Source organism: Bos mutus, chromosome 11, assembly GCF_027580195.1.
Source record: "Bos mutus isolate GX-2022 chromosome 11, NWIPB_WYAK_1.1, whole genome shotgun sequence".
Classification (NCBI taxonomy): domain Eukaryota; kingdom Metazoa; phylum Chordata; class Mammalia; order Artiodactyla; family Bovidae; genus Bos; species Bos mutus.
Genome location: NC_091627.1, coordinates 4,860,135 through 4,873,903, shown reverse-complemented (window position 1 = coordinate 4,873,903; position 13,769 = coordinate 4,860,135). Strand labels below are relative to the sequence as shown.

Here is a 13,769-nt window from a genome sequence, read left to right as displayed (position 1 = left end):
AGAGCAGGAACAGGCGACAGCGGCGCCTGGATGCACAAGACTATCCCGCACCCTTGGCCTTGAATGCCTTCAGATTCGATTTTGAGGCACATGGAAAACAAACAAATGTGAACAGCAACAAAAAAGCGGAGAGAAAATGAAACAGTGCTTGTGCAGTTAAACTTTTACAATCCAACTGGGCAAGGCCCCAGGCTCTTCTCTGAGGTCCAGGGTGCAGTGGGCTGCAAGGAGCTCGGAGTACAAGGTATCTGACTGCCGAGGTTTCTTTTGTCACCGTGTCAAGATGGTCTGACAATATTTTATGGTGTTCTTGCCTCTTTCCCAGCCTCAATGATACAACCTCAACACAGGTACACAAGTTCCTATCAACTTTTTATTTTTGCATAAGAAAATGGCTGAACCTGACAGCGTGAAAATTATTTTTTGACAAACAGAGGAATACAGTGAATTACAGAACTGAAGCGCCATACTGAGGTTGCTTTTGCTCAGTCTCACAACAAACTGTGGAAAGTTCTGAAAGAGATGGGAATACCAGACCACCCAACCTGCCTCTTGAGAAATCTGTATGCAGGTCAGGAAGCAAGTTAGAACTGGACATGGAACAACAGACTGGTTCCAAATCGGGAAAGGAGTATATCAATGCTGTATATTGTCACCCTGCTTATTTAACTTATATGCAGAGTACATCATGAGAAATGTTGGGCTGGATGAAGCACAAGCTGGAATCAAGACTGCCAGGAGAAATATCAATAACCTCAGACATGCAGAAATATCAATAACCTCAGACCACCCTTACGGCAGAAAGCGAAGAAGAACTAAAGAGTCTCTTGATGAAAGTGAAAGAGGAGAGTGAAAAACTTGGCTTAAGGTTCAACATTCAGAAAAACAAGATCATGGCATCTGGTCCCATCACTTCATGGCAAATAGATGGGGAAACAGTGGAAACAGTGGCTGACTTTATTTTTTTGGGCTGCAAAATCACTGCAGATGGTGATTGCAGCCATGAAGTTAAAAGATGCTTACTCCTTGGAAGAAAAGTTATGACCAACCTAGACAACATATTAAAAAGCAGAGACAGTACTTTGCCAACAAAGGTCAGTCTAGTCAAGGATATGGTTTTTCCAGTGGTCATGTATGGATGTGAGAGTTGGACTGTGAAGAAAGCTGAGCACCGAAGAATTGATGCTTTTGAACTGTGGCGTTGGAGAAGACTCTTGAGAGTCCCTTGGACTGCAAGGAGATCAAACCGGTCCATCCTAAAGGAAATGAGTCCTGAATATTCATTGGAAGGACTGATGTTGAAGCTGAAACTCCGATACTTTGGCCAGTGAGCAAAAAACTGACTTATCTGAAAAGACCCTGATGCTGGGAAAGATTGAAGGTGGGAGGAGAAGGGGATGACAGAGAATGAGATGGTTTGATGGCATCACCGACTCAATGGACATGAGTTTGAGTGAACTCCGGGAGTTGGTGATGGACAGGGAGGCTGGCATGCTGTAGTCCACGGGGTCGCAAAGACTCAGACGTGACTGAGCGCCTGCACTGAACTGCTGTTCAGTCTCTAAGTCGTGTGTGACTCTTTCCAACCCCGTGGACTGGGGCACGCCAGGCTCCTGTGTCCTCCACTATCACCCGGAGTTTGCTCAAATTCGCGTCCACCGAGTCAGCGATCTAACCATCTCATCCTCTGCCGCACCCTTTCCCCGTGAACACTCCCATCCAAATTCAGGATGCTGCATCAATTTTGATAAATTCTTTTTTGAGATAAGACTGGTATCCCTCACTATTCCTGGACACAGCTCCAGTCTTGTAGGAAAAAGACAAAGAAGTAACGAGTCAGACAGCTTCAATATGACTGATGTTAATAAATGAGCTTCTGTAGTCTTGGTTATTGGAAACTGATCTCTTCCTTATTAATATGGTCCCGCAATGGAGAGGAAGATTTCTCCATGTTCTAGAATGCAAACAATGTTTTAATCTTTAATTATATTCTCAATTTCAACTCTTCTGGAGAGTGAGAGCCACCAAGGCCTAGGATTATTTCTTTATTACACAGCCTCTCAGTGGTATCTAATGAATATTGTTACATTAAGTAACATGCCAGTAGGGGAAAGGGGAATTTTGTGAATCTCTACTTAAGTTTTGATGACTTTTTGCCAACCTCAAGGAAACTTAAAAGCTGCAAAGTTCTCTGTTTCATTTCGGGGACACTTGCAACAGCCAACAATGCACTGGCTCTGCTCGCCAGCTGAGGCCCAGAGAGTGCAGGCCTGGCAAATAAACAACCCGGAAGAGGGGGTTATAGGAGGCGACGCTGTATATTTCTAAAACCCACAGCAATCAATCGGTTTGCTTCTCATTCGTGGTATATTAACTGATGCTTTGAAAGTGAAAAGTGAAAAATCCTTAGTCACTGTCGTGTCCAACTCCTTGCAACCCCATAAACTGTAGCCTGCCAGGCTCCTCTGTCTGTGGGATTCTCCAGGCAAGAATACTGGAGTGGGTTGCCATGTCTTCCTCCAGGGGATCTTCCCGCCCCTGTCTCCTGTATTGCAGGCGGATTCTTTATCATCTGAGCCTCCTTTGCTCAGAGACAAACTAAACTCCCATGAAAAGAGATGCCAAACATTCCTGTTCAGGGCTCCTCTCACCATCTGAGTTGAAGCACTTAAATATAAACCTATCAACATACAACCAAATGCTGCCCTCAACAAAATATCAAGATCCTCGGGAGACAAAACAAAGCCTAAGTAATCAAGAGAAGGGTTAGGTACCTCCAAGGAAGCAGGGTCATAGTCACTATCAAATGACGGCTAAATCAAGGCTTCTGTAATAGCAAAGCAAACACAGAAACCTGGAGTTTCATCTCTGTGCGGCTGAGAAAAAAACTCAAAGAAAAGGTCTGGGAAAATCAGCAACAGGAGAGAGAATGATGTAATGGCCAGGAAGCTACAGGAAGAGACCTGGGTTTTGTATGCTCATCCTGGCAAATATTTGCCTTTCTCGATTTCAACGTCAATGACGACGAAGAGTGGGCCCCCTCGTTCCTCATTGTCGCCCAGCACGGATCCACGTCTCCGCTTTGCCTTCCGGGTCTCCCGGCAGTTTCACATTAAGCGAGAGACAACAGGAGCCTCTCCCTTTCAAGAGCAGAGGCAGCACTTACCACGTGTCTTAGAGAGAATCCAGTCACTGATACAAGTACCGTGTGTGATTTCAAGTCCATATCTTCACGGGACTAGTGTGCAAGGCAATGGCAGAATATGAGCCTCTTTCAGTTCAACTTCCAGAATCCAATCAGTGGCCATACCGAGACAATCTGCTGTTCAAACGCTGGAAGCCTGAGGTGGCCAAGCGGTGTCGTTATGCCAGTGCCTGTCTCCATCAGTGGCATTTCTCCCCAGCAACACGTGTCCCAGCACGTGGTTTTTATGTGTCGTTGTTACTCAAACCTGAGGTAGGTCATCCAAGAGCAGGGGCAGGAAGTGAAGATGCCCTACACTCTCAGAGGCATGAGACAACACTGAGGCGGAGGCCACACGGCGAGGAAGTGCCACTGGTGTGCTCCGGAGACCAGCAAGGAATCCTGTTCAGCAATAAAATCGAGCAGAGCGCTGACACACCCATGAATGAATCTCCAAAACATCACGTCGTGCAAAAGAAGCCAGGGGGAAAGCACTGTGCTCCACATGACCCTGTTTACGTGGAGCGCTAGAAGAGGCAAAGCTAGAGAACGGGGGTCGGAACCAATGCCTGTCGCCTGGGGTGGCTGAGAAACCGGGGACAAGTACAGTCAGTCTTTCCAGGAGTTGTGCTGCAGAGAGGAGAGGGGGTGGGGAACGGAGGAGGTCCTAGGAGTCAGTGTTCTCCCAGGAGATGATTCTGGGGTTTGCCCATTTCCATTCAACCAAGAACGAAGCAGGAGAAAGGGAACACGGACGGGGTGGGAGAGAAACAGGAGGCCCCTGCAGAAACGCGTGGGAGCAGGTGAGGGGCACTGGACCCATGAATGAGCAGAAGGGCTGCTCTGGGCTGCAAGCAGGGCTGGAGCATCCCCGGTGAAGAGCGAAGGCGGCCTCTGAAGCGCCCCTAGTCTCACAGGCAGGACCTCTTCACAAACCATAATGTGATACCCAGAAAGTACCTGGCGTCACAACCTCCAGCGGGGTGGTGGCGGGGAGGGCAGCTAACACTTTTAAAAATAACCTTTCTGTAAAACAAATAACTTTTTTTCCCTTCCAACCTAAGTGAAACCTGGAACTTCCCTTGTGGTCCAGTGGCTAAGATTCTAAGCTCCCGATGCCGCGGTCCGGGTTCAATCCCTGGTCGGGAAGCTAGATCCCACACACCAGTGCAGCCAAATAAATGAAAATAAGTATTAAAAAAAAACCCGAATGAGATCTACATGTGCAAAATAAGAACACACAAGGGTCTTTCACCTCTGATGAAACCCAGGAGTCACAGTGATTGTGTGTGACTTGGCCACAATGATTAAAACCAACACCCCACGCTGCCACAAGAGTACACGGAGCAAGGTCTTGTAGAGCGGAAGCTGCCGTCCACGACGGCACAAGGAAATAAGGCGCCAGCTGACACAGGGATCCCCGGATGCAACTTACAGGTCAGTCAAGTGCGATAGCCGCTTCCTAGACTGAGACCAGTCCCACAAGGTCAAAGGCGAACCATGTTTACCCAGCAACGGGGGACACAGCCTCCTTATGAAAACGATAGTGTCTGTCCTTCCGCAAAAGACTTAAGAAGAACACTCGGGAATCTGGGAGTGAGGTCGCTTCACCAGGGCCCTCTGAATGCTAATATAGGATCAGAGATCTTTCATCATGAACAGCATCTTGTTTCCTTACAAGCGTCTTTGGAGGGGGAGAAAGATATGAATCGTTAATCCCACAAATCACTAATCCTCTGGGAACTTGGAGGGTGGGGGGTGGTGGTGAGGCATGGAATCCGAGTCTTCAAAGACTATTGCTTTTAAAGCCAACTGCACTTTAAAAACAAACACATCAATGATGGTACAAATCTCCTGCATTCTTGACACAACCGTGGTCTCAGCACGCTCAGGAAGAGGCTTTGGGGCAGCAGCTTCCACACCACCCAACTGCTGACACGAGCCAATGCAGAAGCCCCAGCGCCTCCGCACTAACAGGCACACAGAGTTCTAGGGGAAGGCGAGTGAGGAGACCAGCCCCCGGCCCTTAACCACCTCCTCCACTGTTTAGAAATAAGCCCTTTCCTCAGAGTTCTGTAGGCCTATGCAAGAAAGCTCCTAGCTCTCCACAAGGAAGCCTCCATCCCTCTCTGCCGGCAGCGGAGAGACTCGGTTAAGTCTGGTCTCCGCGTGGCCTCTCTTAGCATTGCCATGGCCTTCTCGGGCACGTGAGGATCCAGTCCTTAGGACTTGGCACACTTGACTATGATGCTGCAGTATGGTCATCCCTTGCTGCTCATTTGTTCCTCTGTTTCTACTCGGAGCATCCCAAAAGCCAAAATCCTATCTTGCTAAGTCACTTCAGTCGTGTCCGACTCTGTGCGACCCCATAGACAGCAGCCCACCAGGCTCCTGCGTCCCTGGGATCCTCCAGGCAAGAACACTGGAGTGGAGTGCCTTTGCTTCTCCAATGCATGAAAGTGAAAAGTGAAAGGGAAGTCGCTCAGTCGTGTCTGACTCCCAGTGACCCCATGGACTGCAGCCCACCAGGCTCCTCCATCCGAGGGATTTTCCAGGCAAGAGTACTGGAGTGGGGTGCCACTGCCTTCTCTGAAAATCCTATCCTATTCATCTCCAAATACCCAGCTTGGAGCACAGAACCAAGCACCTGTAGGCCCCAGGTAAGTATTTGCTGGATAAACAAGAGAATTGGGCTCACAGGCCCTACCACCCTACTCTCTGTGCAGTGTCTCCTTGTTAGCAATCGTGGTGGTTTTAAAATATGTCTGCAAATTTGGACACTCCTTCCTTCAGAAGCGAGCGCCTCACCCCCTCCCCACGAGCGTCAGTCAGACTTGGCAGCTCATTTCTAATCCACAGAACAGGTGGAACTGATGCTACATTTCTTGAGGTGAGGCCATAAAAAGGACAGGCTCTGCCCGGCTTGCCTTCTCTGAGTGTGCCTGCTCTGGGAGAGTCACCGCATGTCCAGAGGACACTCAGGCAGCCTGTGGAGAGGTGTGGGGAGGAACTGAGGTCTCCCACCAACAGCCATGAGTGACCACCTTGGAAGTGGCCTTTGGGCCCTGGCCCAACTTTCAGATGGCTATGGTCCTGGCTATCTGACAGCAATGTTATGAGAGGCTCTGAACCAAGTTACTCCCAGTCTCCAGACCCACAGGAAATATAGGGGATTATGTTTATTGTCGTTAAACCCACTAAGTCTGGGGGGAATTTGTTTTGTAGCAATGGATGAAAATGCAGCAACCTTGGAGCATTTAGATGCTGTCTTATAAGGGAGTTCAAGGGATTTTCTTAAAGATAAAGTTTATGGTCATACCATGTTTATAGTAAGAATTCTGTAATGAGGAAATGTCCTATGATAAAACCACAACACGGCGGATTAACAGGCAATTTTAAATACTCCATGGGTCAAATTATACTACCTTAAAACTAACAACTACAATAAATGTTGGGATGTGATACAGAACAGTATCAGAAGACAATTCTTCTTAAAGGCTGGTTTTTGTTTTTAAAAATTCTATATTACACATGCATAGGAAAAAACTCTAGAACAGCCCTCAAAACTTTAACAATACCTTTATCAGGGTGCAGCACTATTATTTTTTCTTTTTCAATAACCTTTGATTTTTTCCAAAATCTACAATATGTATATATTACTAGTTTCTTCTTCTTTTTTTTTTTTTAATGATGTATGATCCAATTAGGTCAGCAGCTATGCCATATACTGGTGTGTCTACTCCTGACAACTAACACAGTAAGTGGCACATAGTAGGTGCTCAGTAAAAGTGAGCAGAATGTCCTTTAGTTATAGATCCCGCCTACTGGACAGTTGCTCTAAAAGGGATGTCAAGATAATGTGAATCCACAAAGCTCAAGGATATGAAAAGGCTACAGTCAATTTTCACAGGAAAAGAGGCTATCAAGTATAGAAAATCATTTCAACACTGCGTTCTTAGGGCACGGGAACCACTTTTCTCTTTGAAACTAAGTATTTTGAGTGATTTATTATAAATTTATAATGACAGTTGTGAACACCCAGTTTTTTTTTTCTTGGCATGAGAACAGAGTCTGTTGATTGCCTTGCTGCTTAAAATAGTTTCTAAGTGTCCTCATAATAGCATGTCACCTGTAAACAGGTTTCAAGCCAATGCAAATTAACAAATGGTGAACAGATGGACTACGAACTGACTTTTGTCGGGAGAGAGTTAGTAACAAACACTTCTGGCTCCAGTCTTGTGGGACCATTAGAAAGTCTTTCACTTCTCGCCACACATCCTGCCTCAGTAGACAAGCCAGGCAGGGAGGATGACAAGTTATAAGGCCCATTAGACTTCTGAGAGCCAAAAGTTGAGATGTGCAGAATCGCCAAGTCAACATGTGCAAAACATCAGACAGAGGAAGCTTTTTGCCAAATGGTGAAAACTCCCTCTTTCCTGCATCACTCGAGGAAGCGGGCCCTGCTGGCTCTGGAAAGGATGGCGCCTGTGTGTGTGGCAGACAGAAAGGAACTTGCTGGAGGCCAGCTGGTTATGTTCATCCCACCCTGGAAGCAAATGCTACGGGTGAAGAAACCCTGAAAGTCACACAAATGGTGGGCTATGACATCCACTGGTGAGAGAAGAGACCCCCCCAGAATCATGCCGTGTAGTTTTCCCAGCTCCTCACTGGTCTTTCTCCTCCCTGTTCTCAAGTCTCCCCCAGCACCAGCGCCTTGGAGAGGCCTTCTCTGACCACCTGTTTTAAGCAGCCTCCCCTCCTTACCATCCTATGTGTTCCCTTCAGAAGTACTTACCATAACCAGAAATTACTGTACTGGTTTACTTATTGGTTTAGGGGTACTTGCTTTTTGCCTTTCCTCCCCAGTAGCTTTGGGAAGATGGGACCATGTCTGTCTTGCTTGTGACTGTATCCCCAAAGCTGAGGACAGTGCATGGCAGACAGGAGGTATAATAAATATCTGCTAACCAAACATAACATAAATGAGATCCTGTGTGAAGGCAAACAACTGAATCTCCCCTGCAAACCCCCTTCAGACTGGAAACTTTAAAATGCAGTTTGTAACTGAGGATATTAAGGAAAGAGGGTACAACAGGAGAACAGGCTGAGCTGGGCAATGTGTTTAAAAATCAGGTCAAGCCTTTGGGAGGCGGCACCCCTTCCAGGGGAGTCTGTGTGTGGAATGGAAAAACTGCCAGCAAAGACTGGTGTGTTCAATTTCTGATTCTACATCACTGAGTGAGCCATGGCTCTCAACTACTGAGGTTTGGAGTAAAGGCCAATCCAATGGGTGGAACACCTACGGCATGTTCAAAGGAATACTATGCAGCAACAAAAAAGAACAAGCAATCTAACAGATATTATGTTGAGTGAAGACAGCTCCTATAGAAGATTACATAATGTGTGATCGCATCCATATGAAGTTCAAGAACAAGGCAAATTAACTGTTCAAAGAAGTCAGGACAGTGGTCAACTTAGGGAGGTGGCAGCCTGTGTACAGGGTGGGAATGTGAGAACCCTCAGGGAGTCCTGGAAGTGGTGGCCAGTGGCCTGATCTAGGGGAGCTACACAGAGGCAGACACGTGAAAAAACCATCCATCCGAACGTACACTTCACAGTGTCTGCTCTCCCTCCTACTGGGAAAAAGAAGAGCACATACATTTCTCTTTTAAAAAAGAGCAAGTGAGCCCAGCACTGATTCTAACCTCAGTGCTACCAGATTTTCTAGACGGCCTGCAGTTTATCAAAACGTGCTCCTCAGTGGCCTCACTTGTGAAATATGGAGAACTGCACTCACACGCTGCCAACTCTGGGAGTGTGAACGGAAACAAAGAATAAGCCATGAGGGATCTTCAAGTCCTAGAGACACACACAGGCCAGGTAAACTAGGAAGCGCATCATCACTGCTTCTTTGAAGACCTATGCAAAATAGGTGACCACGGTCTCCAATCTTAACAGAAACCTTTTTAAAAGAAAGAACGATCTTGCCAAAATGAGTTTCCAATAGCCAAAAACAAGCACAAATTAGAGTTCACCCAGGACAAAAGAACTTTTTCCAACCCATCACTCACTGAGGCGGTAAGACGAGAGTCGTGGGTTGAGCCTTTGGTCTACGTTTAGCAGACACTCCCATCTGGTTAGCAGAACGTTTCAACGACTGTTGATTCAAAAGGCCAGATGCCAGACCAGCGTGGTACTGCAACTGCAGAGGAGAACCAAACAAAAGGGGAAGAAAAATAACATTTGGTAAAAGCAGGACAAGGGCTATTAAACTATCAGTACTTGATACATCTTACCAGCTCAGAACATTTTTAATAATTTCAAATATACCTGCTAACATCTTGCTTCAAGAAATGTATTCATAGGAGATAATCAGACAAACAGGAAAACAAGCATGAATAAGGATGCTCATCATGGCATTACAAAATGATAAAGAGCTGGAATCAATCTACATGCCCAATAATAAGAGGGAAATTGGGTAAATACATAAAGAACTTTACGACATCATTTTGTTGAATTAAAAGAAAAGGCATCGTAAACAAAGAGGTACTTAAACGTTCTCCAGACGGTTAAAGCGTGCTCTCCAAAAGGTTAACAGTGTATTTCTGAGGAGAACTGTGATAATTTTTTACTTCTTTTTTCACTCCTGTTCACATCTGCTTTATGTAAATGGTTTTTAAAAAGAGGATCCAGTGGGTTTCCTTAAAAAAAAGAATTAGTTATAGGAACTCTTGCTACTGTCATGTCTTGCTTGTAATAAAGAACATAACTCACAGACCACTGTGGTCAACAGCAGCGCAACAGGCTGACCATAAACAGATTCAAACACACAGCTGGGCTGCTGTTCCCAGTGGTTAAGATCCAAGTATCGATCACAAAAATAAGCACAGAAATGCATCTCATGACAATGTACACAAACGGATGCAGGCTCACTGAAGAGAACCGGCTGGAGAAGTTAATTCCACTCCACGCACATGCAGTTGGAACAATGCAAGTGAGGACGCAGCAGACTCTAAGCGGGCTCAGAGCCAGCATCATTTGCTTTGTTCTGGACAAACTGCTGAGCTTCGAGGTTACTCAGGACAGATCATTTTACTTCTCTAGACTTTCTCTATTGGAAAAGAGAAATAACACTGCCTAGTTCTAAACCAAACAGGACTAAAAAAAAAACCTTTATTGAGTTATAATTCATATAAAATGAAATGCATACATTTTAGGTGTCCAGTGTGATGATGTCTTGGTAACATACGCCTGTGACACTGTCACCCCCATCAAGGTGCAACCTCCATCACAGAAGAAAGTTCCCCTGTGCCCCACTCAGGCAATCTCCCCTTGCCCTCAACTCAGATCATCAGGATCTTCTGATTTACAATACAGCTCATCACTCTCGCTCGTTACCAAATGAAGCTTATCTCCAATTTGACATGTGACAGTGACACCCGTTTTCCTTTTAAAATCCCATACTTTTGTACTTTAGATGTGAAGAGTTGTCATCCATCTCTATAACAAAATTATCCTTGAAAGGTATCCCAATTTTGAACAGATGTAAATAAAACATTCGAACTTGAAAACACCAAGCTAAGAAACTTGGATTGAGACCATTTATAACATCCAACATGTTTCTTTTTCCCTCCTCAAATTAAGCAAGGTTTTTCAAACATTTATTTAGAATTAACTGAATATACAAACAGTAATTCATTCTGTAACTCTGAATTTCTTTTCAAAATGCTCTTCCATTGCATAGATTTCCTTTGCAGAGTCAGCTACATTAAAGCTCATGGTAATGAAATCGGTGACCACCATATAAAAGGGGTTGGGCCCTGGATGCAAAGGGTAATAACGTCCTGAAAAATAAATGGCCTCCCGTAAAGCCACTGGGCTGCACACAAACAGAGTGAAAGAAAACACAACCAACTGAAACGATCTGCTTCTTGAAGTGGCTATAAAAATGAAGATATCCAGCGACCCAGCAAAGACTGAAATGTCTGTGTTTGGAGCATCCATACTGCTTTTTAACAGGCTCTTGATTTACTTGGTCGATTTGCTGTGGGAGCCTCATGGCTGCACAATACGAGACAGAGACATATCACATTCATAATAAAACGGAGCTCTTCTTGAGGTGGAAAAAGGGGGGTACAATTTGGCTCTAACAACTCATCGCAGACCAATGAATTTTGCTCAAATTTATTTTTCTCCTACAGATTTCTTAAATGGGAAATCAATGGAAGCAAGGGACAGTACAAGTTTGAAAGACAATGTTTCAAAATGTCAGCTACTTGGGTTTCGATCCTCCCCACCAGAATTTGCAATGAGTGCAATATGCACGGGGCTTTATGGAATTAAAGGGAAAGACAGCTTGGCAGGGGCCCCTCCTGGCTCCAGGAACCGGCTCTCCTTCTGGCTCTCCTTCTCCTTTGTATCTTATTAGGGTCCATGCAAGCTCAGCCATTCCAGCCCTGCTGACTCTTTTGAGTGGAAGAGTCCTGCTAACTATGCAGAGTGGCAGGGTGATTTTTGTCCACCTGGCATCATTTTGATCATTTGCTCAAACAAACAAAAACCCCCAAACAGCAGAAATGCATGCTAGCTGCTGTCTTTCCCAGGCTTCCAATGAGACTTCTACCACCTTGGATGCTCTCAATGTACGCCACACCCAAGAGCACATGGAGATGGAAGGAGTTTTCTTCTCCCAGAAAAAAACCTGCCCTTGAAAGCTGACTCACAGTGATTAAGCGACATTTGTTAATCATATATACGGTTCCCAGTTTCCAGGAACACAGCTCCGACTGTCAAGATCTATAAGGGGTCCATTAAATATTTACCAAAGCATCTTTATAATGGGAGAAAAGGTCAAAGTTAATAAAACTGACAGGCAGCTCCTGTCCAACTGGATTTATACATTATTTAAGCACTAAATACTCTATTCCATGAAACACTGCGTAGATCTGCAAAGACTCTTGGAAAATGTTCACTCAGCCAATGGTTTCAAAACAGCAGAAGGGAGTTCAGAGCTAATCCACAAATTAACATTAAGAACATATCACTCCTCAAAATACTGCCATACGTGTTCAATTACAGGTTCGGTAATATTTTCTACAAAAATATATTTCAATAAACATACTTTGCTCCAAACGTCTGTGGCATGGAAACAACTCTATTTCAAAAGGCAGCTTATCAAGGTTGTAATGTGGTTTTTCTATCCAAGATCATTTCTCCACTAACCAGCAAGAGTAAAATGAAAGTGGGAGAGAAATCAAACAGTCCATTCTGTGAACGTCCACATCTTGCAGCTGGGGAAAGGGAGTGCTGCGTGGCCAGCTGGGGGGAGGGGGTCTTTACTGGCTGCTGCTTGGCAGTCTAGCTATTTCCGTGTTCTCTGAATTTTGAGAGCAAATTTCTCGGTTCCAAGAGAAACCTATCCATGTCAAACTTCCACTTTCTGTAACGAACGTCGTATTTTTCCGTCAGTTCTCAACCTAAAGCCTTTTCTAATCAATTATACCTACTAATTAGCTCTATGCCTGCGATATTTTCAACACCTCATAATGATCTGAGGGAAACACAACTCTGAATTAGGAAAACCTTGATTTACTGAATAAGTGCTGTTTTAGTAATATTAGACATGCACAAGCGTGGAACATGATCAGGTCCTGGTGAATTCCAATGTACAGACTAAGAGCCTCTAGAATGTGCTGCTGGACCTGCTACTAATAAAAGCTGTGCGATCTTACATGGCTCATTTGCATTACATTTTCTCCAAGGACCCACCAAACTCTCAAGTTTAATTCCAAGCTCTAGGCTTCTAAACACATCACAAGGGTATTTGGCTTCACCAAAAACTGGTGAAGTAACGTCCCTACAATTTCATACAACGGCAAACCCTTTTCCTCTGGATAGCCTAAGGTCTTTATTTTTAAAGTCCAAATTATTGAGGCTCAAATCCAGTTAGCTTTAATATGCTTCAAATTACAAAGACAAAACAGACTGAGAGGAAACAATATGAAAGGAACTTATTTTAAAAACAGAACTCAAATGCAAAGTTTCTGATTTAAATCTCAGTTTCAGAAAATCAAGTGAGCAATGGTCCCCTTAGTTAGTCCTCCAACTGGTTTTCCATGTTCCACACTGTTCTGAATGATCTACCTGCTCCAAGATAAATAAAGGACATGTTCTGCAATAGACAGAAGTTTGAGAAGAAAACAGAAGGAAATCCATCCCACTGATCACATTCAATATACTGATTAAGCCACTGGCATTCAATCAGGCCTAGAATTTAAAAGCTGATGTGTTTGCTAGAACCCCCCTGGAGTCCGGGGTATAGCATCTATTCATAAGCAACATGATCCTTCCCATGCCATATGGCCTGAATCCCACTTTAAGAAAACTAACATTCAAAGTCTCAAAATTTATAAGCCAGCTCAATCAAGGTTTGATTCTTCCTACCATGAAAATCATTATTTTCTTTTCCATCAAAGGCTTCTTTGGGGCGGGGGGGAGCAAGTTAAAAACAGCAACGACAGAGTTCTCCTTAACCTTAAGGCATTTCAACTCCATTAAAAAAAATCACTTTACACAAAATTACATA

At 44.6% G+C, this 13,769-nt stretch overlaps 1 protein-coding gene across 1 annotated transcript in view; it reads right to left on the bottom strand.

The window, feature by feature from the left end:
* MED27 (mediator complex subunit 27) overlaps positions 1-13,769 on the bottom strand; it is a 217,781-nt gene that overhangs the window by 139,964 nt on the left and 64,048 nt on the right. The window contains exon 3 of the mRNA XM_005902761.2: positions 9,256-9,386. Coding sequence (XP_005902823.1) covers positions 9,256-9,386 — 131 coding nt within the window. The remainder of the gene's footprint in view (positions 1-9,255; positions 9,387-13,769) is intronic.